Source organism: Podarcis cretensis, assembly GCF_951804945.1.
Source record: "Podarcis cretensis genome assembly, chromosome: 13".
In the NCBI taxonomy this organism is placed as follows: domain Eukaryota; kingdom Metazoa; phylum Chordata; class Lepidosauria; order Squamata; family Lacertidae; genus Podarcis; species Podarcis cretensis.
The window spans coordinates 29,922,948-29,949,413 of NC_137182.1; the positions used below are offsets into that span (position 1 = coordinate 29,922,948).

Genomic DNA, 26,466 nt, shown 5'->3' on the forward strand with positions numbered 1-26,466 from the left:
ACTCCCCCTCTGCCTGGTTCCGGTGGTAAAACGCATGGCGGGCAGCAATCTTGGACGGCTTTGGTGCGTAGTGGTTGCGGAGCTTCTCTTGGATCGTGTCCCATGGTGTTGCCTGGACTGCTTCAGGTGCAACCAATGCTCGGGCCGTCTCAAACACCTCAGGCCCACAGAGGCTGAGGAATAGGCCCCGCTTCCATTCCTTTGATACTGCTGTCAGCTCGTTGGCTTGGAGGTAGCAGTCGAACCGAGCGAGGTAGGAGTCCCATGATTCAGAGGCTGGCGCAAACGGCGGTAGAGGCACAAGTGAAGCCATGATTCCGATGCCGACGTAGAGGGCGATGGATGGAACACAGTGCTCTAGCCAGAACAGTCAGCTCTGAATTGGTTCTGTCCAGTGATTTCGCTCAGTGATTTCCCTCTGTGATTCAGCTCAGTGATTCAGCTCAGTTCAGAGGCTGGCCGCATCTGGCTGTGCTCTGATGTCCATCAAATCCCACCTTCGTCGCCAGTGTTAAGTTGTGGGTTGACATAGCAGACGACACAGCGATTTCTCCAAAGTAGCTCTTTATTTTGTAAGCTGGAATAGAACTGACTGCAAACAGCTCAGCCGGCCTGCTTTTATAGGCAGCCGGCTGTCAACATTGTAGCAACAACAACCCAGAGTTTCCCGCCTAAAGTAACTGACGTGGACCTGAGTGAAAACTATCTACAGACCTGAGTGAAAACTATATACAGTATCCCCCTGCTGGCCCAGGGTGAAACTTCACTACATAACAGTAACCTTACTCTTTGCTTTCAGCCTGCTCAGATTGAAGAGCTTTGCATCTGTTCGATATATGATTTCTACTCTGGTGGGGAGTTTCCCTTCGACAAAGTGTAGGATCATGGCAAGGAAAATAATGAATAGAGTTGTGGCAATAACACAACCCTGTTTAACACCTGCTCCCACTGTGAATGGTTCACTTTGAGAGCCATTGTTACCTGAGATTGTTGCTGTCATATTATCATGGAGGAGCCGAATGATGTTTACAAATTTATCTGGGCAGCCAATTTTCAGAAGGATAGTAAACAGGGCATTATGATTTACAGTGTCGAAAGCCTTAGTCAGGTCAATAAATGCCATATACAGGGGTTGGTTTTACTCTTTGCATTTTTCTTGAAGCTGTCAAGTGGTGAAAATCATGTCCACTGTCCCCCTAGAAGACCGAAAACCATTTTGGGATTCAGGAAGGGTCAGCTCGGATGTTGTTATGAAACGGTTTGCCAGGATCCTTGCAAGAATTTTGCCGGCTGCAGCTAATAGAGAGATGCCTAGATAGTTTCCACAATCAGTTCTGTCACCTTTTTTTAAGAGATTGATAATTTTGGCATCCCTAAAGTCTGCTGGGACTTCTTCTCTTTCCCAAACTTTTTCGATGAGCTTGTGAAGTTGTTGTACAAGTTCAATTCTGCCCACTTTGAAGATTTCCGCAGGTATCCCATCAGGTCCACTGGTTTTGTTGTTTTTCACTTGGTTAATAGCTGTACACAACTCTCCAGATTTGGAGATAATGCAAGCTTATCTTGAACTTGTTTTTGTGCAATTTGTGAGAGGACCTCAGCAGCTCCGGGGGAGTTGCGGTTAAGGAGATGTTGGTAATGTTCTTTCCAGCGCAGTGCAATAGCTTCTTTATCTTTTAGAAGTGTGATACCGTCTGCCGAGCGTACGGGGCATATGGCATGATTTATTGGCCCATAGTTTTTAATTCCCAGTGCACTCAAGAGCATATACATATATATGCATGCTCACACCCTGGAGTTAGCAGATAAGAAATAAACATTACATTGATGGCTCCCAAACCTTTTTGGGCCACAGCCCCCTTGGTTCCATAAACTCATCCCCAGTGCCTTCTAATCTATAAAAAAGCATTATTCAGAATAGCAGTCTGCACCACCCACTAAGGAAGATAATAACACAATAAAATTCAAAAGGGTAACAATTAATTTCACATTTGTTCAAAAACAATTAAAATATTTAGTTCAACTGATTAAACCAATTTGATGGACTCAATCCAGTTATACCAGCTTTTCAAAGTCTGAGAGTCATTTACACTTCCAGTGTCACCCAACTTGTCTCTTAGCACCCACTGTGTAATCCCATCACCACAACCCGGGGTGGTTAACTGCCCACTTTGAGAACCATGGCACAGAGCTTTCCAAACTGTGTGTCGTGACACACACCCTTCTCAAACACACATGCCCCTTTATTCACAGGCTCACAGAGACATGTAATAATGTACATGTGGAATGTAATAAGATGCAAAATCATTAAAACCCTGTATTTATTACATTGACTAACAAAGGAGAGATATTAAATAATAAATATAAAATGTTTTTAATGATTGGCTTATATTTATTTATTTATTTATTTATTATTAAAAATAAGAATTTAATTTCTCTGTTTAGTGAGCTGGTATTATAGATACAGCACAGAGAATCTCTGAAAATCATTTGAAGAAAAACACACACACACACACACACAGAGAGAGAGAGAGAGAGAGAGAGAGAGAGAGAGAGAGAGAACAACACTAATGCTGCCCTGACAGCCATTTAGTGGCCAAAGAAAAAGGCCTGTCAGAACAAAAAAGTTTGCTTGCTGGTGACAGGAAAGCTGGCTAGGGCCAGTCTAGTCTCCCTTGGAAGGTAGTTCCACAATCTGGGAGCAGCCACCAAGAAGGCCCCCTCTTATCTTCACCAAACGTGCCTGTGAGTGAGATGGGACTGAGAGAAAGACTTCCTTGGAATATCTCAAAGCCAAGCAGAATCATATAGGGAGAGATGGTCTTTCAGATAGCCTGAACACAAGCTGTATAGGGCTTTGTAGATCATAACCAAAACTTTGAATGGTGCCTGGAAATGGACTGGTAGCCAGTGGGGATTTGTGAAACAAGATCTTTCTGTTCTCCCTTATGGTACTCAATTGAGCATCAAGTCCTAGCAGGAAACAGGACTGGTTGAAGGCATGGCAGTGAGGGATGAGTTCAAGGCAGCTGGATTAGCTGTATGATAAGGACTAGCTGGCCCTATGGGGGGGGGCAACAGTTTCCTCTTCCCTCTCAGAAGCTCCAAACAAGGGTCCCTGATTATCAACATCAGGATATATTTTTGGATTACAGCAATCCTAGGCGAAAAGGCCAGGGAAGTGTGGAGTCTTTTCTGTGGGTATTCAAGAGAACCAGTCCAGTTATGGAATATTCATCCACAGTGCTTAGTAAGGAGAAATCCTAAGATCTGAAAATAAAGAAAATTACGTAGTGTGCACCATACAGGTGCACCATTGCGTTTCTTTTCTCTGAACTCTTCAGCGCATTTACTCACAAATAAACTCTGTGGGATTTACTACTCCCTGATGAGTGTGTTGTGTGAATTGCAGCCCAGAGGCTCCTGTGGTGTGTGAAAAAGAGTCAGCCTAATGTTTGGTGCCTCCAAAGTTTTTGGATCCAATTTCTTGCAGTCAAAAATCCTCCAGGTGTGGCAATGTGGGATGAGTTCAAGGCTGCTGGATTGGCTGTATGATAAGGACTAGTTGGCCCTAAGGGGGGCAACAGTTTCCTCTTCCCTCTTGGAGGCTCCAAACAAGGGTCTCTGATTATCAATATCAGGATATATTTTTGGATTATAGCAATGCTAGTCGAAAAGGCCAGGGAAGTGTGTAGTCTTTGCTGTGGGTATTCAAGAGAAGCAGTCTAGTTATGGACTATCCATCCACAATGCTTAGTAAGGTGGAAGCCTGATGTTCTGAAAATTATGAAAATTATGTAGTGTGTGTGTGTTTGTTAAAGGAGGATCGCTTTTAACACCCAAACTTAAGTGGATGCTGATCTATCAGAAGGGGTGGGGTAGGAAACATTAGCTTACATTGCTCTTTTGGGATATTTGTTTTGATTATTCATTTGTTTCCTGCTTTCTTTGCTTTTTAAAAAACGTCCTTCAAGTAAGGTGCATGACAACTACCCAAATTGACTATATTTAAAGCTCCCTCATTAATTATAAGAGCAAACCTTTTCAGATGAGAGACATTCCTTCCCTTTCAAGTGATTTGCAGCCCACTCCTAACTGGATTTTTGTGTTGGCATCTCGGGAGACAAGTGAATAGTGTACCTTCCGGGATAAAGTCAAACCATTGGGGAGTTACAGCGCCAGCTGTGGCTGTAGAGACCAATATGGGACAGACTGCAGGTGCACTATGGCATTTCTTTTCTCTGAACCCTTCAGCGCACTTACTCACAAATAAACTCAGTGGAAATTACTACTCCCTGATGAGTGTGTTGTGTGAATTGCAGCCCAGAGGCTCCTGTGGTGTGTGAAAAAGAGTCAGCCTAATGTTTGGTGCCTCCAGAGTTTTTGGATCCAATTTCTTGCAGTCAAAAATCCTCCAGGTATAGTTGCATTTTAGGAGATATTTATATTTATTTATTTATATTTATACTCAGTAGGGTATGTTGATTTCCTGGGGAAACGGTTTTGTTCTCAAGAGCTATAGTCTGAGGAATAATAAACAAGTGATGTCCACAGGGGTCTTGGATATGAATTATATTTTCCCATTGTGGACGAGGGGATTGGTACACCTAAAAGATTGTCTCACTTCTCTACACGCCGAACCAAAATCACTGCATTCTGCAGGAGAAGGCACCCTGTAGGTACTGTCTGAACATTCTGCACAATATCAGAATTGAGCCTTTGGCATTGGAGCATCTACTGCTTGGGACATTAAACATCAGAGAGGCAGCATCACTGTTGTTTTCTTAGCACCTGCCAAAGATGTTCTTCTTTCAACAAGTCTTCTAAATTAAGGTATTTGTCAATGTTGGTATCTGTATTGGATATAATTGGTATGTTATGTATGTCCTGTTGCTGTTTTAAATTTTCAACTTACCTAATTATCTATCTATATATCCACACACACCATATTTTATATTTACATTATTTTATGTATGTTTTTATTACATTGTAAATCACTTTGGGATGCCTCATGGGATGCAATTCATGGGTGAGACGTTATTATTATTATTATTATTATTATTATTATTATTATATCTTCTGAAAGCGTTGAGGAAATAATTCAACAGGCCTCCAGTCTCTGCTTCTTAATCTTGAATGTTTGAGAACTGGCAGTGGTTTGTTAGAGGTGGAAAGAAAGACAAGCTGTATACCCTCAGAGGCACTGTCATGACTCCCCAGATGCTATAGAGTCCTGGCATTGAAAGCAGAGTAAACACACAGCTCCCTTTGAAGAAAAGAGATGAACCCATTTCAGTCCCAGGTACCATGTGCAATTTCTACTTTCCTATCTCTTGTGATTGGTGGGAGCTGGCCAGCTGCACCACATCCTATTCTTGTGCACTACGTTTGCCTTCAGTGACTGTGCCCATCACTTTCAGCAGGGAGGGAACACAGCAGTGCACAGCCTTTATTAACCATCGCTTCTAATACTAGGACATGGATTGCGCTGTGGTCTAAACCACTGAACCTCTTGGTTTAGTCCTGCTGGCGACCTGGAAAGCACCAAGTAAAAGAAATGTTCCTTTTCCCCTCCCATCCCCAACCCACTGTTTTTTCCAATCATATCTGAGAATGGAAGTATGTGGTTTTATGTAATTGACACACAGATTCCCCAAAAAATTCTGGAGCTTTTGTTAAAAAGATTAAACTGTGTGGCCATAATGACCCTTACAAACTTCGGGTAGTGGTATCTTTCAAGTTACAGGGAAATGCAGTGAAAGTCTAATGCATACATAGATTTTATTTCCTATTCTAGATTAGCCTACCTATGATGCAGGTCGAAGCTATCAATGGCACTTCAGTGTCTGAGTTTGAGCTTGATGGGTTCCTCAACTTGGGCGACTACGGCATACTCCTCTTTGCCATCTTCTTGGTGACCTACCTGCTCATCCTCAGTGCCAATGCTCTTACCTTAAGCCTCATCTCTGCCACTCCTCGTCTTCACGTCCCCATGTATTTCTTCATTGCTGTGTTGGCCACCTTGGAGGTGTTCTATACTACCATTACCATGCCCAGGGTGCTGGTGGACCTTCTGAGGAGCAAGAAGTCCATTTCCTTCAGGAGCTGCCTTCTGCAAATCTATTTCTTCCACAGTGTGGGTATCTCGGAGGCCTGCTTGCTCGCAGTGATGGCTTACGACCGGTACTTAGCCATCTGTGCCCCATTAAACTATATGGCCAAGATGACGCCCCAACTTTGCATTCAGCTTGTGCTGGGATGCTGTGCGTGTGGTTTTGCATGTCCTTTGCCGGAGATTGTTCTGACTTCCAAGTTGCCCTTCTGTGGGCCTAGTCATATAGATCATATATTCTGTGACTTCCCCCAGGTGATCAGTCTTGCTTGCACAGATATATCGACCAGCATCATGTTGGATTTTGCCTTCCACACCATCGCCATCCTGGCCCTCATCTTCCTCATCCTCCTCTCATACATGAAGATACTGAAAGTCATTGTTAAGATCAATAGCTCGGAGGGGCGCCAGAAGGCTTTTTCCACCTGTGCCTCCCACTTCATTGTGGTCTTTACTTTTTTTGGAACGACTGGCTTCATGTATATGCACTTGACATGGATGGGATCGGGACGTTATGACAGGATCGTTGCAGTTATCTATGCCTTTTTAATCCCTCTCTTCAACCCCATCATCTATTCTCTGAGAAACAAAGAAATCAGAGATGTGATCAGAAAGACTGTTGGGTTTCCATGTGCCAGCAACATATGAGGTGGTTTCTGAACTTCTTGGGACATCAGGAAGTCATTCCACGATCAAAAGTCCTGCTCACCCAGCGATTGTTGCTGTAATTACGGTTTTTGAGAAGAAAAGAAAAAAGATGAATGTCTAACAAAATTTATTTCCACAGTTTCACTTGTAAAGAAAAGGGAAATCGATTCAAATAAGAAGAAACAGAATTCAAACTTTCTTATCTCCCTTTGGAGTTTTGCATTTAATGTGTATGTAATATCTAGATTTACATATGCATACATTTGCAATCATCAGCATGTAATGTTGCACCTCAGCATGCATGATCCATGATTGTGAAGCTCTTAATACTTCATTGTACCAATTTAAATGTAGCACCATTCCCACAAAGAAACATGGCATTCTATGACAGTGTATGCATTAGTAACTTAAACTGCAGTCTGGTTGTGGGGTGTGTGTGCCTCAATGCAGCATTTCTTAGGGAAGCATCAATATGCTATTAGTCAGAAGACAGTGTGCTGTTAGTACACTACACATAGTGTGTATACAAGAAGGGAGTTGTGAAACGGGACTTCACTGTGCTCTAAAGTGGTAATTTGTGCACACCCTAAATCTAGAAACTGACCTAGTGACTGCAACCTCAAACCTATATTTTACTTCTTTGTTTCTTCTCACTCCTCACCCCATGACTTGCTGTGTATGATATCTTGCTTGATGAAGAGTTCTGCAGCACTCCAAAGCCTGCAACTCTTTAGTGGCATGTTGCTTGGCCCTAATAAAGGTATTGCCCGATTGAGGACGTTAAAGGAAAAGGTGCTGTTTTGTTTTTAAATCCTATGCACTCAAGAGCATATGCATATATATGCATGCTCACACCCTGGAGTTAGCAGATAAGAAATAAACACTAGATCAGGGGCTCCCAAACCATTTTGGGCCACAGCCCCCTTGGTTCCATAAACTCATCCCCATGGCCTTCTAATCTACAAAAAGCATTATTCAGAATAGCAGTCTACACCACCCACTAAGGAAGATAATAACACAATAAAATTCAAAACGGTAACAATTAATTTCAGTGGTAAAGATGAATGTATTGCCAAAGATGTTGTTCTTATTTCAAGCCATACCAATTATTGATAATGTTAAGCGTTTTAAAGAATGGCAGAAAGCATTGTCTCAATTTATCTGGCAGGGGAAAAAACCCAGAATTAAATATAAGTTACTAACAGATACTAAAGAAAGAGGGGGATTCTCCCTGCCATACCTGAAGATATATTTTGAAGCTGCAGCTTTCTGCTGGATAAAGGAATGGATTCAATTAGACAATGTTGATGTGCTGGATCTGGAGGGATTTGACAATGTATTTGGTTGGCATGCATATCAACAGTACAAGAAGATAAAGGCCCACAAAGTTTTTAAAAATCATGTAATTAAAAAATCTCTGTATAATGTTTGGATAAGATATAAAGATCTCTTAGAAAGGAAATGTGGCTTTCTCCAATGGAAGCTAAGGCCCAGAAAAAACTAAATATGAAGACTAAATGGTTGAAATATGCTGATTTATTGTTGGAAGATAATGAAGGATTTAAATTGAGACCATTTGATCAAATTAAAGATAAACTGGATGGTTGGTTACAATATTACCAGATCAATGAGTTGTATATGTTTGATAAGAAAAATGGTTTTGCAACGGAAAAAAACAAATTGGAAACGGTGTTGTTAGATACGGATGTTAAAAATCTATCTAAAATGTATAATTTGCTGTTGGAGTGGCATACAAAGGATGAACAAGTCAAATCTGTTATGATGGATTGGGCAAGAGACGTGGGACACAATATAATGTTGGAAGATTGGGAAAGGTTGTGGAAGAAAGGGGTTAAGTTCACGGCATGTACGGTACTAAAAGAAAATATTATGAAAATGATGTATAGGTGGTACTTAACCCTGGTAAAACTAGCAAAGATTTATCATACATATGATAACTCATGCTGGAAGTGTTAAGAAAAGGAAGGCACCTTTTACCATATGTGGTGGACGTGTCCTAAGGTTAAGGACTTCTGGGAAAAGATTTATAATGAGTTTAAAGAAATGTTGAAATATACATTTGTAAAGAAACCAGAAGCCTTTTTACTTGGAATGATAGGATTGGAATTGCCCAAAAAAGATGTCAGGTTATTTTTGTATGTCACTACAGTGGCAAGACTGCTATTAGCAGAAAATTGGAAATCTCAAGAAAAACCAACGGTAGAAGAACGGCAGATGAAGATGTTGGAGTTTCTGGAGCTGGCTGACCTGACTGGAAGAATTCGTGAACAGAAAGAGGAGGAATACCAAGAAGACTGGATGAAAGTTAAAGACTATAATATTGTAATTGAGAAGGTTCTTGAAAGTACTAAACAGGCCTAGGATAATGTCAGGGAACTGCCATCAGTGCCGGAGGGAGAGAGCAAGCTCCAGAGGGATTCCAGAGAGCGTCCCGGGATGGGGAGAGGCAGCCCAGCTTCTGGGGAAGAGAATCAGTGTAGCATCAGTGGAGAAGGGGGGCAGATGGGGGAATCGGAGAGGCGGTCCCATGACTCCTTGCCGGGGACCAGCGGGGAGAGTAGTGGTCTGGTCCTCCGCTGCCTACGCCCTCCTTGCGCAGAAGGCTTCCGCGCAGGGAGAGTAGGAGGAGACTAGGAGTCAAAGAGCTTCTTTTCTGGAAGAAGTTTAAGAAATGCCCACTCACGGATTCTGCCAGCGATTGAGACAGCCACGGGTGAGTGGCTGTCCGAACAGAAAAGGTTCACTCAGGCAACCCAGCCAGGTGTTGGCTTACGCATGAGCAACCCCTAGAACCATTACAGATAACAATAAGAATGTGGCATAGCAATATGGTTTTAAGATAATAAGAAAAGAGTTGAATATAGTCAATTGAAGGAACTAATTGTCTAGAAAGATGTTTGGGAGAACTGTTACAAGGTGATATAATGACATTCAGTTGGGGGGATTTGAGGAAGTCACTTAACAATGGAAATTAAAATAAGAAAGAATATGTGTCCCCCCCCTTTTTAGTATTGTAATGTGTTTTGTGTGTTTCATATGTTATATTTGTCATAAATGTGGAAAATAATAAAATTTTGGGGAATTTTTTTCCCCACATTTGTTCAAAATCCAATAGTCATTTACACCTCCAGGGCCACCCCCACTTGTGTAATCCCTTCACCACAACCCGGGGTGGCTAACTGCCCACTTTGAGAACCATGGCACAGAGCTTTCCAAACCATGTGTCGTGACACATTTGTGTGTCGGCTGCAGTGTGTAGGTATGTCACGTGATTGCTCCCCTCGGGCTGGAAAGGGGTTCGTTTAACCTCTGGTTTGCTAGTAGAACTAAATTACTGTGTCATGAAATGATGCATGTCTAAAAAGTGTGTGACCAACATGAAAAGTTTGGAAAGCTCTGCCGTGGCAATAGATTATTCCCCCCCCCCTTTCCCAGGCAGAAGCCAAGTAGCTCAACACTATAGTTGTTCCTAGGTTGCCCCTAGGGCAGTTAAAGAGACAATTGCTCCTTTTCACAGCCTCAGCTTCCTCTCTGCAATGGTGCTGAAGATCTGTGGAGTCAAGGGCATGTAACATTCTTCAGAGTCATCAAGGAAGAAGAGGGGGTCACTGATGACAGCAGGGTCAAATCCTTCCTTTACCAACTGGCTTTTGATCTGCTTGAAAGTGCCCGTGATCTCCAGGGTGTCCTGCATGGGAAAGAGCAGTGCAGTGAGTAGAGAACAACCAACGACACCCGGCTCCAAGACATTCCTGGAGCAGGCCAAGGGAGTCAGTGTTTTGAGCAGTGGCAGACAGATGTACCAGAACAGGCTCTGAGCTCTGCATGGGGAGCTGGCATCCTAAGCATCACATTAGAGATAACGAGAGTGGATTTCATTCTGTTCATTTACACCCGGTTGCTGAAGGCCAAACAACATGGATCTGTGACTCAGGGCTCATCCAGACTTCCTTTTGTGCTGTCTGTCTTTGAGTGTTGTTGTTGTTTTTATCCTGGCACTTTCCCTGGGAAAGCTTGGAGGAAATGATAATCGGGGCTTCCATGCTTAGGAGCCAACTCCTAGGGGCCAACGTCCTTCCTTCTCATACAATACCTGCCCCCCTATTTTATTCAAATTAGCACCCCTGTTTCCATGGATTAATGTTTGCTCTGATTCAGCAGTAAAATACAGGTTTTCCCGGGAGGGGGGGTGGAGCCCCCAGAAAAAATAAACAAAAAAACAAAAAACTTATTGGACGCAGAGTTTTAAAGCACAGACCTGTACTTGGAAAGTGTGGCACAAAAGAAAGTCCGGATGAGACTATGTCTTCTGACTTGGCCTGCCCTGGGTCAGTGCTTGTCTATAGGCAGGGAACGCTTTTTCAGCTGGAGGGTCTCATTCTCTTGGCTGTGTGTGTGTGTGCGAGTGTGTGTGTGCATGCAGAGCTGGCCATGGATGAGGTCATTCTACACCCTTTCACACTCACACATGCATGCAACACACACACACCCCCTTTCCTCTCCCCTTGCTGCTCCTCTGATTAGGAAACAGCCGAAAAGTCAGGAAAAGACACTATAGAGGAATCTGTGCCCCACACTCTCTCACAAACATGCCCATTCATGCACAGGCTCACAAAGGCATATTGTACCCAGCCAGCCTCCTCTCCGCATGGTCTTGCCCCCTGGTGCTTCATTGATTGAGAAACAGCTGAGCAAGAAGGTGATGGATGGCTGATGAAGTGTGAGAGGCAGGGAAGGGAAGAATTCCCAGAGTAGGAGGCTGACAAATGGGGTTTCTCAAGGCAGCAAGCACAGGGAGGAAAGTGACAAGAAGGGATCGTACCTGGATGCGAACGAAGCGAGGTATAGCATAGGCTGGCAGGAAATCCTTGGTGTGTGCATACAGCTTCTGCCCATCAAAGGAGTGCCCCTTCTTAAGGCAGATTGCAGCCATCCCAGTCTTTCCTTCATGGCCTGGAACAAACCAGAAGGGACCGGTTGGTTGGTTGGTTGGTTGGTTGGTTGGTTGGTTGGGTGTGTGGAAAGCCATGTCACATGTAAATGAATGCACCTAGAACAGCTGTGGACTGGCTAGCTAAAAGCACTCCAATTCACACAGGCTTACCCTGCCATATGAATGATCCAGTTTCTTGTTCTTCTGATCTTTTCCTTTTTCCAAAAAATTTTTGGATTTTCTACATTGACCACTTTGGTTTTTGAGCTAGCCGTGGAGGAAAGCAAGGACCTTTCCTTCACAACCAGCACAGAAATGCAGCACTGCCTCCAGATTGTCACATCCCCACACGGTACATTGAAAACAACTTCGGTAGAGCATGAGACTCTTCATCTCAGAGCTGTGGGTTCGAGCCCCACGTTGGGCAAAAGTTTCCTGCGTTGCAGGAGGTCAGACTAGATGACTCTCGTGTTCCCTTCCAACTCTACAATTTGTTGATTCTATGATTCCTCCCCCTCCCAAGAATCCCGGGAACTACAATTCCTGGAAGCCCTAACAGATTGCATTTCCCAGGATTCCTTGAGGAAGCCATGTGCTTTAAGTGTGCGTTAAATGTTTTGTTTGTTTCATTTCTATCCCACCTTTCCTCTAAGAAGCTCAAGGCGGTGAACAAGCTTCACCTCCTCCCCATTTTATCCTCACAACAACTCTTTGAGGTAAGTGAGGCTGAGAGTGAGAGACTGGCCCAAGGTCACTTTAGTGAGCTTCATGACTGAGTGGGGATTTGAACCCTGGTCTCCCAGCTCCTAGTCCAGCATTCTAGCCACTACACCACACGGACTCTTTAAACATAGGCTTCTTTAAATGTATGTTGTGGGCATGACCACTATCTTGCAAGAGTGATTCAGTTGCAGTCTGGGGATATCCGCTACCAGCCTTTCACAAATCGGTTCACAGAACCCAAATGACCCAAGAGCTACAGCCGTTCGTGAGCGACTGAACCTTGTTGCTGGTGAGCGGATAATCTTGCCATATATTTGGATGCTAAATGTGGCAGCAGAAAGACGTGTTTTGATCCAATGGAATTTCAGACCCACCTGGCACTGGTACCCCATAGACATTGACTTCCTGGATGAATCTCAGTGGTGCCAGGATGTTCTCCACTTCTGTAGTGGCCACGTTTTCCCCTTTCCAGCTGCATGGACAAAACAGATTCTTCCCAGATGGGTTTGGTAAAAGTGAACATCTCTCCTTTCGTTCATAATCGGGAATTTTGTCATTGGCGCAAGCGAGGAGGCCAGTTTGTGGTTCCTTGGTGTTTTCAAACGCTGCGTCCTCGCCTGCTTATATACCGTAAGTTGTGCTGTGTTGGTTTGATATAGCAGTTGTTTTGGGGGCCCTCCAAACACCCTTTTAATTGTATACATACTTTGTGCTCATGACGGTATCAGGGCAGTTATGCATGCTCCCTCTTTCAATACTGTTTGTGCCTGCAAAAGTTCCAGGGCAGACACAGGGCTTTGTTCCCAACTGTTAAAGCTCCTGTAACTTCCTTCTTCAAATCCGGTAACCTTTAATGCCACAAATGCTTGGCAGAGTGCAGCTTTTGCTGGATCCCTTCCAGATGATGCATTAACGTCAGGGAAGCATCGCAGAACAACTCATAAAGCAAAATGATGTGCGGATGGTCCAGTATAAATCCACCACTAATGCGCTATTATTAAACCAACGGCATTGTGCAGAATATATCTACGAAGAAACACTGTTCTAGAGGGGCCCTTACTGTATTATTGCCTTGTAACGCACCCTGGGATCTTCCTTATTTAAGTGCATCTTCCTTTCCTGCTATTTATTTAGAATAGCCTGGGCGACTAACAACAGTATCAAAACAACCAACCCTAAAATACAATGAACAAGCATCTAAAAAAACCAATGAACGATCAGTAGAAAGAGCAAAAGTATGTAGATCCAGTCATATTCATTGAAGCAGTGACTAACCATTGACAAAGGATGGGCTAGATATTTTGTTATCAGTAATGAGATAATATTACTTATTAGTATTTGGATACTGGTTTTACGGTAATCATTCAGAGTTCTTCACTTACAAGATCTTGTTGCGATCCTTACGGTGACAATAGGGAGCCTGTGGCCTTCCAGATCTGGCTGGACCTCAACTCCCATTAACCTCAACCAGCGTGGCCAGTGGTCAGGGAAGATGGGAACTGTAGTACAGCAATCCCTGCAGGATTACAGGTTTCCCATCCCCACCTTGCAATAACAAGATAAGTGAGCCTTATTATACCCAAATTACACCTGGGGATGACGGTGGTGAGATTTGAACTAGATGCTTCATGACACTCTGAGCCACTGTCCTATACTAGCTCTTAGGTGTTTGCCAGCATTTGTGAATGCTACCTATGCTAATGAAACACTGGTGCTGACTGCCTGTTCTACATTTGTCATAATATAAGCCGCAAAACCTGTGTGGCGGGACTCACCGGAAAGTATCTCCTACCCGGTCCTTGAAATATAGAAAGCCTTCTTGGTCTTCCATCAGAAGGTCGCCGCTATTGAAGTAGCAGTCTCCTTTGGTGAAAACATCCCGGAGAATCTTCTTCTCCGACTTCTGTCGGTCTCCTGCGTAGCCAGAGAACGGGGCAAGCCCAGTGATTTTGGCCACAAACAAGCCTGTCTCACCTGGGAAAAGAAAAGGGAATGAAGCTGAATCAACTAATATTCATCCTCCAACAAAGAACCACGGGCAAGACGACTGGGTGCTTCCGGTGGGAGTCAGCCAATGCTACTGGGGACCAGCCTTCCTACCGTACTCCTTGCTGCCACTGACATCTGCCACTGCTGGCATCTCTAGCAGCTGTCAGAATGCACAGCAAGGGAGCACATGCGAGTGACTCTGCTTTAGGACACTGTTGATGATTCAGTGTATTTTCTTTTTTGTTGTTGGTGTATCTTTTTTGTATTTTGTATTTTTCTTTTTGTTTCTTTTTGTAATTCTTAAACTTTGAATAAATATTTTTTTTTTAAAAAAAAGAGAATCTTCTTCTCCGACTTCTGTCGGTCTCCTGCGTAGCCAGAGAACGGGGCAAGCCCAGTGATTTTGGACACAAACAAGCCTGTCTCACCTGGGAAAAGAAAAGGGAATGAAGCTGAATCAACTAATATTCATCCTCCAACAAAGAACCATGGGTAAGACGACTGGGTGCTTCCGGTGGGAGTCAGCCAATGCTGCTGGGGACCAGCCTTCCTACCGTACCCCTTGCTGCCACTGACATCTGCCACTGCTGGCATCTCTAGCAGCTGTCAGAATGCACAGCAAGGGAGCACATGTGAGTGACTCTGGTTTAGGACACTGTTTCCTCAGGCATTCGTTCCTAAATCGGGTGAAGCACATCGCCACACCTGATTGCTGCAGAATATACTGATTTGGCAGGATGCTGGCCTCAGTTGGGCCACCCTGTGAAATCCCTGAGCAGTAGATTGAAGACAGGCCAGAAACTCATTATGTTACAAAAAATTACTTTCCAAAATGCGAATATTAGGGGAAATCCCACACGATCATGTGTACAATAGAAGAAACAATTTTTTTGTGTGGCTTTTAAAAAATAAAATTAAATTAAAAAAATAAAATAAAATTAAATAAATTAAATTAAATTAAATTAAAAAAAATAAAAAATAAAATAAAAATTAGCTGATATAGAATCCTATTTTCAGGTAGGATTCAATCACATACCAACAAATTCAGTCTGTGGAATTATAGGAGGTCTTGTGCAACAAACCTTCTTCGCCCAAAAATTGAACTTTTTGCAGAAAGGAATGGAATGGGGGAAATGGACTAGAAAGTGAAAATTAAAGCTTGCTTTGATGCAATGTCATCTAACATCCCTGCAAATAAATCAGGATGAATTAAATAACCAATGACATCTAATTTCCCTGCAAATAAAACTGGATGAACGCTCATTAAACAGGAAGCAACCTAAGACTGGAGAAATAAGAAACTGAAGTTGAAACTGACAGATGCATCCATCCCTTCTGGTGCCCCTGAGGGGATGGATGAAGACTCTTCACATTTAACACAAAGCAGGAGTAGCTCACACTTCCTCTTTCGATGATTCTTCTTCTGTTCTATGTCTGAAGAAGGGACTCTGCCATCTTTCTTGCTGGGAGAGATGTGAGCAATTTCCACAGTCTAGAGGCCATGTACAGTACCTTTTTATGAGTTAGGACTCTGACAATACAAAGCCAACTTTATTGGCTTACCTGGGGTCACTGGGATGCAATGTCCATTCTTGTCTCTCACAGGCTCATCCTTGTCAACGTCATATTTGATGAATTCGTACTTTGCCAGTTTCTGAGGTGGGACAAGCAGGAAATGGAAACATGATCCCACAAGGCTGAAATTCAAGGCTACATATGGACTGGAATATATTTTATGAATGACCCAAGGGAACAGGGAGCTTATCACTACTACTACTACTACTAATAATAATAATAATAATATACTGCTAATTCTTTTTTTTTTTTTTAAAAAAATCAGTTTACAACAATTGTACATAAAACCATAGAAGACAAACCATAGAACTTATCTAGGAAGCACAACAATACCTGAAGCCCTAAAGGTCTCTGCGAGGTAGGTTGGACTGAGAAACAGCAGCTGAGCCAAGCTCATCTTTGTAGCCGAGCAGAGATTTGAGTCTGGCTTCCTTGATCTAAACCAGGTATTGAGAACCTTTGGTCCTCCAAGTGTCACTGAATGAACTGCAGCCATCACCCCAGGCCATTGACCATGCTTGCCAGGGCTGATGGGAGTTGTACTTCATCAACATCTGGAAAGCCAAAGGTCCCTCAACCCTGGTCTAAATCCAGAACATTGCTGCTCTACCTCACTGGTTAGTGTACTCCTGGTAGCAGCTGAAGCTCAGGGGCAGAGAACATCTTTTTTGCCTGCATTGCCTCATTCGAGTTTAATGATGTGCTGTTGTTGGGGGGCAAAGCCCAAAGTGGATGGGCGCAAATCCAGATATACACATGCCCAAATGCCTCACCAGACATGCTTCCTTGCGGAGTTCTGAGAAAAGGGTTTCCCTTTCTCAGCACACAGTAAGGAAATGCAGCAAGGTGCCACTGGAGCTGCTTCTTTGTCTGTTGGCAGTGTGGCTTGGCAGCCATGCCCCTCTTTGCCACTGATTTGTTGAGTGGACGAGATCAGGCTTGAACCTCAGCAGGAACAGCTGGGCAGTGGGCAACCTGCGGAGGCTGCACTATGCCAACAAACTATCTTTCCAAGTCTTACATTTTTGCTTGGGGGTTGTCGACAAAATTCTTGGTACCTTTCCCTGTACTTTCCCCTGCTGTGGGCTTTTATCTTGCTTCACCTTCATGTTGCATTCTCTCTACTGCTTTCTAGCTGTCTGAGAGGAGAGGTGGTCAGTCCTGACATGCCCTGTGAATAGAGTGCAGCAGGAATAACAAGTTCTGGATTGTGTGCAGCAAGACTTGGGCCACATCCACTCCATATATTTCAAGAGAGGGACGTGGGTGGCACTGTGGCCTAAGCCACTGAGCCTCTTGGGCTTGCGATCGGAAAGTTGGCAGTTTGAATCTGCACGAAGGGGTGAGCTCCCATTGCTCTGTCGCAGCTTCTGCCAACCTAGCAGTTTGAAAGCATAGCAGTACGAGTAGATAAATAGGTACCACTGTGGTGGGAGGGTAAACTGCATTTCCCTGTGCACTGGCACTCATCTGTGTGCCAGTAGTGGTTTAGTCGTGCTGACCACATGACATGGAAAGCTGTCTGCAGCCGAAACAGCGTCTCCCTCAGTCTGGAAAGCGAGGTGAGTGCTGCTCCCCATAGTCACCTTTGATTGGACTTAACCATCCAGGGGTTAGATAAGATCTAGATAAGAATGTATATCTAGATAAGAATGTATATCTAAACAGGGTTTCAGGTAGCTATGGGTTTGCTGAGATATTCTAGTTTAGTTCTCATTACCTTGTAGAGGAAGTAGGACCTTCCCATAGCTCCGACTTTTCCTGTGGTGTTAAAAAACCCGATGTTCCCCTCTGTCGCTCCATAGATCTCATAGATTTGGATGGGTCCAAATCGGTGCAGGAACTCTTTCCAGACCTCCGCACGCATGCCGTTGCCTATTGCCATTCGCACACAGTGGTCTCGGTCGCTGTCTGTCTGCAAAGCAGCATGTCAGAGGGGTCGCTGCTGAACTAAATAAACTTTGCTAATATTTATTATTATTATACATTTCTATGCCACCTTTATCTTCCAAGGATCTCAAGGTGATGGACATGTTGGACATAATATTATGATGGCTGACTGGGAACAGTTATGGACCACAGGTATGAAGTTTACGGCATGTAATGCCTTAAGAGAGAATATAATAAAAATGATATACAGGTGGTACATGACACCAGTCAAGCTTGCAAAAATCTATCATTTGCCCGATAATAAATGTTGGAAATGTAAAGAGACCGAAGGTACATTCTTCCACCTTTGGTGGACATGCCCGAGGATTAAGACTTTCTGGGAGATGATTTATAACGAAATGAAAAAGGTATTTAAATATACCTTTCAGAAGAAACCAGAGGCCTTTCTCCTGGACATGGTCGGCCAATTGGTGTCAAAGAAGGACAGAAATTTCTTTATGTATGCCACAACAGCAGCAAGAATACTTATTGCAAAGTACTGGAAGACACAAGATTTACCCACCCGGGAAGAATGGCAGATGAAGGTGATGGACTATATGGAGCTGGCGGAAATGACTGGCAGAATCCGAGACCAAGGAGAAGAGTCGGTGGAAGAAGATTGGAAGAAATTTAAAGTTTATTTACAGATACATTGTAAAATTAAGGAATGTTAGAAGGATGTTGGAATGAAGTTATGTGGCTTTAGCAGAAATGTTATAAAGGATTAAGTAATAATGGATTGTTAATTGGTGAAAGAAGAGAGTGTAAAATTACAGTATGGTAAGATAAATTATTAGGATAAAAACAAAGATGGAAAGGATTTGCTGAAATATCTAATTGAACTAGAATACAAAAAAGGGAGGTGTGAGGAGGTCAAGGAAACAAGCAGATGAAAAATAAGTTATGGGAAGGTTTGATTTGTGTTTTGTTCGTATTTTTCTGTGCTGTTTTTTTCTTTTTTTGTCTGTTTGTATCTATTGTGATGTATTGCTTTGTTTTTTCTTGCTTAATTTAGTGTTTTTTTTGTAACCTTTAAAACTGGAATAAATATTATTAAAAATAAAAAAAATTGGCGCAGGAACTCCTTCCAGACCTCCGCACGCATACCGTTGCCTATTGCCATTCGCACACAGTGGTCTCGGTCGCTGTCTGTCTGCAAAGCAGCATGTCAGAGGGGTTGCTGCTGAACTAAATAAACTTTGCTAATATTTATTATTATTATACATTTCTATGCCACCTTTATCTTCCAAGGATCTCAAGGTGATGGACATGGTTCTCTTCCTCCCCATTTAATCTTCACAACAACCCCGTGGAGTAGGTTAGGCTAAGAGATCGTGACTGGCTCAAGGTCACCCAGTTAGCTTCATGGCTGAGTGAGGATTCGAACCCCCGTCTCCAAGGTCATAGTCCAACACTCTAACAATGATGCCACACTGACCAGTGCCAGCTTCCTGTCCTCCTGATAACAAACATGTCAGGTTAATGAAATGTGCTCTGTGAATGGCTTCCTAGGAAGGCTCTTTGGAAACTTCACCTGGTTCAGAATGCAGCTGAGGGGCTGTTATTTAAACAGTATGCCATAAGAATAGCCTTGTATCAGGGCAGTGGCCCACCTGGTACAACACCTAAATGGCCTCAGTCCAGTATATCTGAAGGAGCATCTCCACCCCCATCATTCTATCCGGACACTGAGGTCCAGCGCCGAGGGCCTTCTGGCGGTTCCCTCACTGTGAGAAGCCAAGTTACAGGGAACCAGGCAGAGGGCCTTCTCGGTAGTGGCACCTGCCCTGTGGAATGCCCTCCCACCAGATGTCAAAGAGAACAACAACTACCAGACTTTTAGAAGACATCTGAAGGCAGCCCTGTTTAGGGAAGCTTTTAATGTTTGGTGCATTACTGTATTTTAATATTTTGTTGGAAGCCACCCAGAATGGCTGGGGAGGCCCAGCCAGATGGGCGGGGTATAAATAATAAATTATTATTATGATTATTATGATTATTATCTTGATCTGTTAGATACCTGTGGGAAGCCAACAAGCAGCAAGAGAACGCAACAGCAGAATTTGCCTACCCAAGTTGGCGGCCTTCACTGGCTCTTGCAGGAAGAAATCTCACAATTTACGTGCTGTGCCACAGATAGAAGGCAACCAATGTCACCAAAGGTTTCCAAACCATGGTTTCCAATTCTGGTTCTCAGGTAGCTGCAAGGGCCCATGGGCCTTCTTTTAAAAACCAAGCAAAAGAAACTGACAGGGCCATAAACTACCCTGAAAATTGATGCAGCTTCTGGAGCATTTGAGGTGTTTGTTTGTTTGTTTGTTTGTTTGTTTGTTTGTTTGTTTGTTTGTTTGTTTTTTGGAGATGGGATGGCATTCACCAGGGGCATTGCTGCCTAGAAAAGGATGAAGATATTTTAAAGTTAAATAATAATAATAAAATGAGTGCCTGCAACTGTGTACCTGCTTCACAAGCTGTTCCTCGGCAATAAAATGGATTTTAAAAAAACAATGAGAAAAGAAGATGCCTGCTCTCCAGGTGGTCATTTGCGAGCTCCCTGGGCTGTGTGGGGCTCTTGACTTTGACCTCTAGCTGCAGCCCCCATCTATATTTTTGGATTCAGCTGTGAATCCAAATGGACAATCCATCTGAATTCTTGGCAACATTTTTGCCGCAACAACAAAACTGGCCTCTCTCGCCAACGATTACCTTTTTCACATTACACAGGTAGTGCATCATTTCTCCCACATACAGGATCAGGGAAACGCGATATCGTCTGCAGTCCTTCCAGAACTCAGAAACGGAGAACTTAGGTCTCAAGACACACGTAGACCCTTGTGGGAATAAAGAGAGAGAGTGGCTTAGCTGTGGCCTTGTTGTGAGCACTGGTATAGGCAGATGCAGTTCTAAGTGCCATGCATTATATTATTGCAATGTAAGTCATATGTTGGGCTGCCTCTGGAAAGTGTTTGGAAACTTCAGCTGGAGCAAAATGCAGCAGCTAAGGGATTTGCTCTAATTGTGCAGTGAACCCTCACAGATACAAAAGCCTCCTTGCTTCTTGGGCCAGACAGCAGCTGAAACAGGGCTGGAGGATTTCGTTAAGGAGGCTGGGAACTGTAGCTCTGTCAGGGGTGAACTACAGTTCTCATGGTTCTTTGGCGCAGGGGAGCAGTGCGCTTTAAAATCATGTTATGTACACAGCCTGAATATGTTTGACTTTCACATGTAGATTTCCTGGTCTGCTTCTTCCCATGGGTAGATGAAAGAATGTTTAGAATTAAACGGCGGCAGGTGTTTTCAATGTATAAAGTGCAAATATGTGGTGAGGAAGGATCCTATGTGGAGAGAGGTTGTGTTGTGTAGTGGTTAGAGCATCAGACTAGGACCCCGAAGACCAGGGCTCTAGGGCCAGTCTCTCAGTCTAACTTGAGAGTACATCTGCACTCATGGATGTGTGTATGTCTATGCACTTATCAACCCATCTCTGGCTATCACTCTCTTGCAGAGGAGGCGTGTGAGTGGACATTCCATACATACCAGCTTCCAGGCATCCTCCAACCCCAACTAAGAGTGCAACTGAGTGGTACAGCGGGAGCGGGATGTAGACGATGTCCTTGGGGCGGGCCCCAAGGTGGCCTGATAGGTTGGATGTTATCAGCATCTTCCTCTGGGAAATGATAGCAGCTTTCGGTAGCCCTTGAGGAAAAAGAGAAGGGCTCATTTAACAACCACAAATGACTCCGTCCAGTGGAAAAGCGTAACATGCTGGGATCCCAATACATTCCTTCCCATGTTGACAGATTCTAGGAGCCACAGGTGAGACCTGAGTGCAAGATTGGGACCAAAGTTGCGACAAACTACCCCAGAAGGAGCAAACAGATTCCCCATCAAAGGCACTGAGGAAAAGGTAAAGGGACCCCTGACCATTAGGTCCAGTCGTGGCTGACTCTGGGGTTGCGGCACTCATTTTGCTTTATTGCCTGAGGGAGCCAGCATACAGCTTCTGGGTCATGTGGCCAGCATGACTAAGCCGCTTCTGGCGAACCAGAGCAGCGCACGGAAACGCCGTTTACCTTCCCGCCGGAGCAGTACCTATTTATCTACTTGCACTTTGACGTGCTTTCAAACTGCTAGGTTGGCAGGAGCTGAGACCGAGCAAGGGGAGCTCACCCCATCGCGGGGATTTGAACTGCTGACCTTCTGATCAGCAAGTCCTAGGCTGTGTGGTTTAACCCACAGCGCCACCCACATCCCTTATCAAAGGCACTACCCCTCCCTTAATGACCCCATACACAAGTAGGGCAGGTAGAAGGAAGATGGGATTTCCAGACATAATTGCCCCCCTCACCCATCACTGTGACCTTTTCCCTCCTCACCTGTAGTCCCAGAGGTGAAAATATACAGGGATGTAGATTCAGCAGTTACGTTGGCTCTGAAGGAAATGGGCACAGGCTCGGCTGAGCTGGATTGGATCTGCCCCAGCAAAGCTTCCACGCCCTCGGTTGGGGAGTCTTCGCTCAGGAAGAAAACTTGGACTCCTTCATTCTTTAGAGCGGGAAGGACATCCTCAATTGCATCCTTGAAATCTTCAAGAGAGCATGAAAAGAGGTGAGAATTTTTTATTGACGCTTACTTCCTAACCTTAGGCACAGATATCTTCAAATACAGGCAACTCCCCATTTACGCATGTTCAATATGCATGCAACTGTATATACACACATTGCGTCAAATCCGGACGTGACCCAAAATTGTCACAAAAATATCACAAAAGAAGCGGAATGGGGTGTTTGCAGGCTTTCCCAGTTGTGTTTTCAATGGCGTTCTCCTGCATTTATCCTGATTTTCTTGTTACGTGTTTTAACATTTTCCCATTAACCATTCCCTAATTCATTCCACACTTTCCAATGTTTTTCTCCATCGCTTTCCAAGCTGCAAAAAGCGTGAATCTTTTTAAAAGTTGATTTGTTGCACTTTGCGAACAGTGCCCTTTAACCCACTTTAATTGTGCAAACTTAAAAGTTCCAGTATGTTCTTGAATCCCTCCCCCCAAATATTGATGGACTGGAGGTGCCCTTTGTCTTCTTGGCTAGGTCTCCTTTCCTAAATGTCAATGACTTCTGTAACCGTTCAGCAGAAAACTATATTGAAAGGCAGGGGCACGTTAGTTTCTCACAAAAGAAATGAGAATAGTGCCTGTATAGTGCCTGGCCTCATATCTCAGGTTCTACAAATGCTCAAAACTTACTTTTTATTGTTAAATGAAAACATGGACTCTTGGGACTAAGGTTCATCCACAGGATAACTGCTTCTCCTTGCCTCTTACCCCTTCCCGACATCCATGACAGCTTCCATAATCTCTGATCAGTGGCCATGCTGTCTGGGGCAGATGGGATTTGGAGTCCAGAACATCTGTAGGCCAGAGCTCCCCCAGCCCTGAGGTATAGCCATGTACCTAACTGGAGCTGAGAAGCCACTGTGGATCCCTAGTCACCTGGGCAGTCAGTGAACTGGCACAAAAGAGGGAGCTCTGCAAACATCAGCTGAAGATTTATCCACTCTCACCTTTCCTCCACTCTTTCCAGCCATGGCCTGTGCTCTGAAGCTCTGTGTCCAGGTGCCTCCCCACCCCATTTATTTATTTATTTTGCTCTAGAGCTTTTCCTGTGAAAACCTGCTCTTTAGTGCTCAATGGGAGCAAACGTCAATCCACAGAAAACCCTGATTGATGCTTCTTCTGATTCAGCTTTAAAGAATGGGTTTTTGCAGGGAAGACTTGGTGGGGGTAGGAGTGTGGATCAGCCCCAAGTTAGCAAGCCTTTTTGTTTGCACAGTTTGCAAAATCGAGCAATGCGACCATGCATTTTGTCTGGGACTGCAACATCAAAAGTGAGAGCGGGGAAGAAAGAGAGGATAAAAGGGGCTTATACACTTTATATACTTTTTGTCCCACTCTTTACAGGCTCTGTGTTTGAGCCGCCCCCCCCCCCCAGATTTTCCTGCAAAAACCTGCTCCTCTTTAAAGCTGAATTCAGATTTCCCCTGGATTGACGTTGGCTCAGATTGAGCACTGAAGAGCAAGTTTTCACAGAGAAAACCCTGGAGCAAAAAGAAGCGCACCCAGACATGAAGCTTTAAATCACCAAACATGCCTGGAAAGAGCCGAGGAAAGGTAAGTGTGGACAAGCCCTTAGTTGCAATCTCTTCTGGATCCAGCCCAAGAAATGTTCCTGCAAGAAGAAGAGCTGCAAATGGTGCTCCCCACTGAAAACTGGCCAAGTTTTTGGGGCACCCGAGGCAGCATATTCTACACAAACCCCTTTCCCTGGAAGCAGAAATACGATTTAAACAAATTTAACTATTCACTCCCTTTCATGACACTCAAAAGCAGCTGTCTGGGGCTGCTGCCAGGATTCCTTGCCCAGAGGAGAGCAGTGGTCAAACTGGCCTAACTGTGCAGTCCAGACATGCTTTCATTTCCCCCTGAGGTGCCGCTATTTCCCACTAGCCAACAGTCACCATCACCTGGAGTTGTCAGTAGCACTTTGGCCTTGCAGGAGCTGAGGGCATGCAAGAGAGACTGGGCTTGGATGTTATAGTTGATACACGCCATGACACTACCAATCTTCTCCAGTCCCATCCAGACCCAGAGATAGGCAGGGACGTTCTTGAGGAAAACAGCCACCGTTTCCCCTTCTTTCAGCCCCACGTGGTCCCGCAGCACTCTGGCCAGCTGACTGCTACGCCTGTCGATATCTCGGTAGGAATAGGTTTCGTCTCCAAAGAGGACCAGGGGCTTCTCTGGGTGCTTCTGGACTTTGGCCAAGAAGAAGTCCAGTAAGGTGATGGGAGGTTTGCGGCTGAGACACCTGTGGCATTTATATCCTGTATGTAGGACGCGAAAGAAGGAGACCACGTCCTGCCAAAAATAGGGGCTGTAAAATTTCCCCAGGTGGTAGAGAAGGATCAAGATCCCTGACACAACCGTGTTCACGTCAAGCATGGCTGGGGCCTCGCTTCAGAAGACCCAAGCTCCTGGAATCTACAGGCACCCACTGCCTCTTGCAGGCTCTGTCTGAGAGCTGCTGAACGGAAGGCAGAAAAGCAACGAGGAACATTAAATGAGATTGAATTTAGACTCTCCCCTCCCACCAGTTCCCACAAGCTGATAGGAGGGAACGCTTGACTGTCAGTCTGCAGACAGTTAATTTGCATGGACTGAGTTGTCTTTGGCTCACCGCACAGGGTTGGTGGCACACACAGCTCTTCTGACTTACGGTTAGTGATTATATTTCCTCTCGGATGAAGGCAGGGCTTTATTTCAGCTGGAACTCACCGGATCTCAGTTCCAGCACCTCTCAGGTGGGCTCCATTGCCATTCTAAGAGCACAAGGGAGAGTTCCGACAACTCTTTTTCTATAAAAATAGCACTAGATGAGGACATTGGTGCTGCCCACGTGTGCAGTTATGGTAAAACACTCTTCTGTTTGGATACGGCAGAGGCGCCATCTTCTCAAGACAATTGAGCAGGCCCAACACAATGTCCCAATGTCAAGCGCACATCACGTGATGTCCTGATGATGTTCAAGGAGCCAGGGAGTGAAGCCAAGCACCCTCTGAAGATTGAGGGGCCTGGCCCCCTCCCAAAAATATTGGGGGGGGCGCCAAAACTGCTTCGTCCCCTAGGAGTTGCAGCACCTCGTGTATGGTATGCTTACAAGAGCTCAGAGTTCCAAAATGTGGGTTGATGGAGAGAAAATCAAATGGACTCTCCACAGACATTTATGCGTTTATTTCATTTTTTGTCCCACCCTTGGTACCCGTGAAGGTCAGTAAGTTAGCAAAGATGGCTGCCTCTCGTTTTATTCTCCAAATAAGCTTGGGAAGCAGGTTGCACTCACAAGGAGCAGCTGAGGGGCTGGGAACCTCTGGTGTTGTCAGGAACTGGGCAGAGGAGGAATAGTGGAGACCGCCTCCCCAGCCTGACCCTTCCAGAGAAGAAGTTCAGAATTAAAACAGGGGGTTGAGGGAGGCAGCAGCTCAGAGGCACATGAGGGGGAAAGCTAGGAAATCATGGGGCAGCCAGAACAACACCCAGCTGAAACGTCATCAGAAGGCATTCCAGACCCTCCATCTCTCAGAATCCGGTGAGCTTTAAAAGTAGGATAGCAAAGAGCTCAAAGACAGAGGGCACGTAGCAGCACCCGTAGAGAAGACAATGAGAATGACGAATGAGGAAGTGGGAGAGACGGGGGGCGGGCAGAGATTCACTTGGGACAATGCCATTATCCAAGAGGCTGGGCTCTATAGCCTCTCTCTGCTGTAAAGATTGAAATAAAAAAAGAACGGTAAGAAACTTTCCCTTGTCTTTGTACTTTCCTGGGCAACCAGCCAGGAGCCGCTGACAGCATCCTGACATATGTGCAGGCCAAATGCTGCCCTCTGTGAACATTGCATATATGTACATCTGGTTATGGCTAGGTCAAGGGCTGTAGTGCAGTGGCAGAGCCTTACATACAGAAGGCCTCAGGTTTAATCC

The 26,466-nt window shown here is 44.5% G+C and overlaps 2 protein-coding genes across 3 annotated transcripts; one reads left to right on the forward strand and one right to left on the reverse strand.

Moving 5' to 3' along the window:
• The first annotated feature begins 3,998 nt into the window (after positions 1-3,998).
• Positions 3,999-9,141, forward strand: LOC307200139 (olfactory receptor 6N2-like). 2 transcript variants are annotated; one of them, XM_079948540.1, is made up of 2 exons: positions 3,999-4,218; positions 5,798-9,141. In XM_079948540.1, the coding sequence occupies exon 2, from the start codon at positions 5,810-5,812 to the stop codon at positions 6,758-6,760; it is 951 nt and encodes a 316-aa protein (XP_079804666.1). In that variant the 5' UTR covers positions 3,999-4,218; positions 5,798-5,809; the 3' UTR covers positions 6,761-9,141. The 2 variants fall into 2 exon arrangements, with proteins under 2 accessions (XP_079804666.1, XP_079804665.1); XM_079948539.1 differs by lacking the exon at positions 3,999-4,218 and adding an exon at positions 4,242-4,418.
• Positions 9,142-9,783: 642 nt separating this feature from the next.
• On the reverse strand, positions 9,784-25,020 carry LOC307200228 (long-chain fatty acid transport protein 2-like). Its single transcript, XM_079948649.1, has 10 exons — positions 24,453-25,020; positions 22,307-22,516; positions 21,468-21,626; positions 20,637-20,761; positions 17,722-17,916; positions 15,990-16,080; positions 14,213-14,411; positions 12,812-12,909; positions 11,604-11,734; positions 9,784-10,469 (listed from the first exon to the last, which is right to left on the reverse strand). Exons 1-10 carry the CDS (start codon positions 24,928-24,930, stop codon positions 10,293-10,295), a joined length of 1,863 nt encoding a protein of 620 aa, XP_079804775.1. The 5' UTR covers positions 24,931-25,020; the 3' UTR covers positions 9,784-10,292.
• Positions 25,021-26,466: the final 1,446 nt, after the last annotated feature.

Coding starts and splice junctions, on each gene's coding strand:
- LOC307200139 (XM_079948539.1), top strand. CDS start 4,362: ATGTTTGGTGCCTCCAGAGTTTTTGGATCCAATTTCTTGCAGTCAAAA. Junction 4,419..5,797: donor TGCAGTCAAAAATCCTCCAG/GTATAGTTGCAT, acceptor TTCCTATTCTAG/ATTAGCCTACCTATGATGCA.
- LOC307200228 (XM_079948649.1), bottom strand. CDS start 24,930: ATGCTTGACGTGAACACGGTTGTGTCAGGGATCTTGATCCTTCTCTAC. Junction 14,412..15,989: donor TTGCATCCCAGTGACCCCAG/GTAAGCCAATAA, acceptor TTCTTTTCCCAG/GTGAGACAGGCTTGTTTGTG. Junction 12,910..14,212: donor CGGGTAGGAGATACTTTCCG/GTGAGTCCCGCC, acceptor TTGTCCATGCAG/CTGGAAAGGGGAAAACGTGG.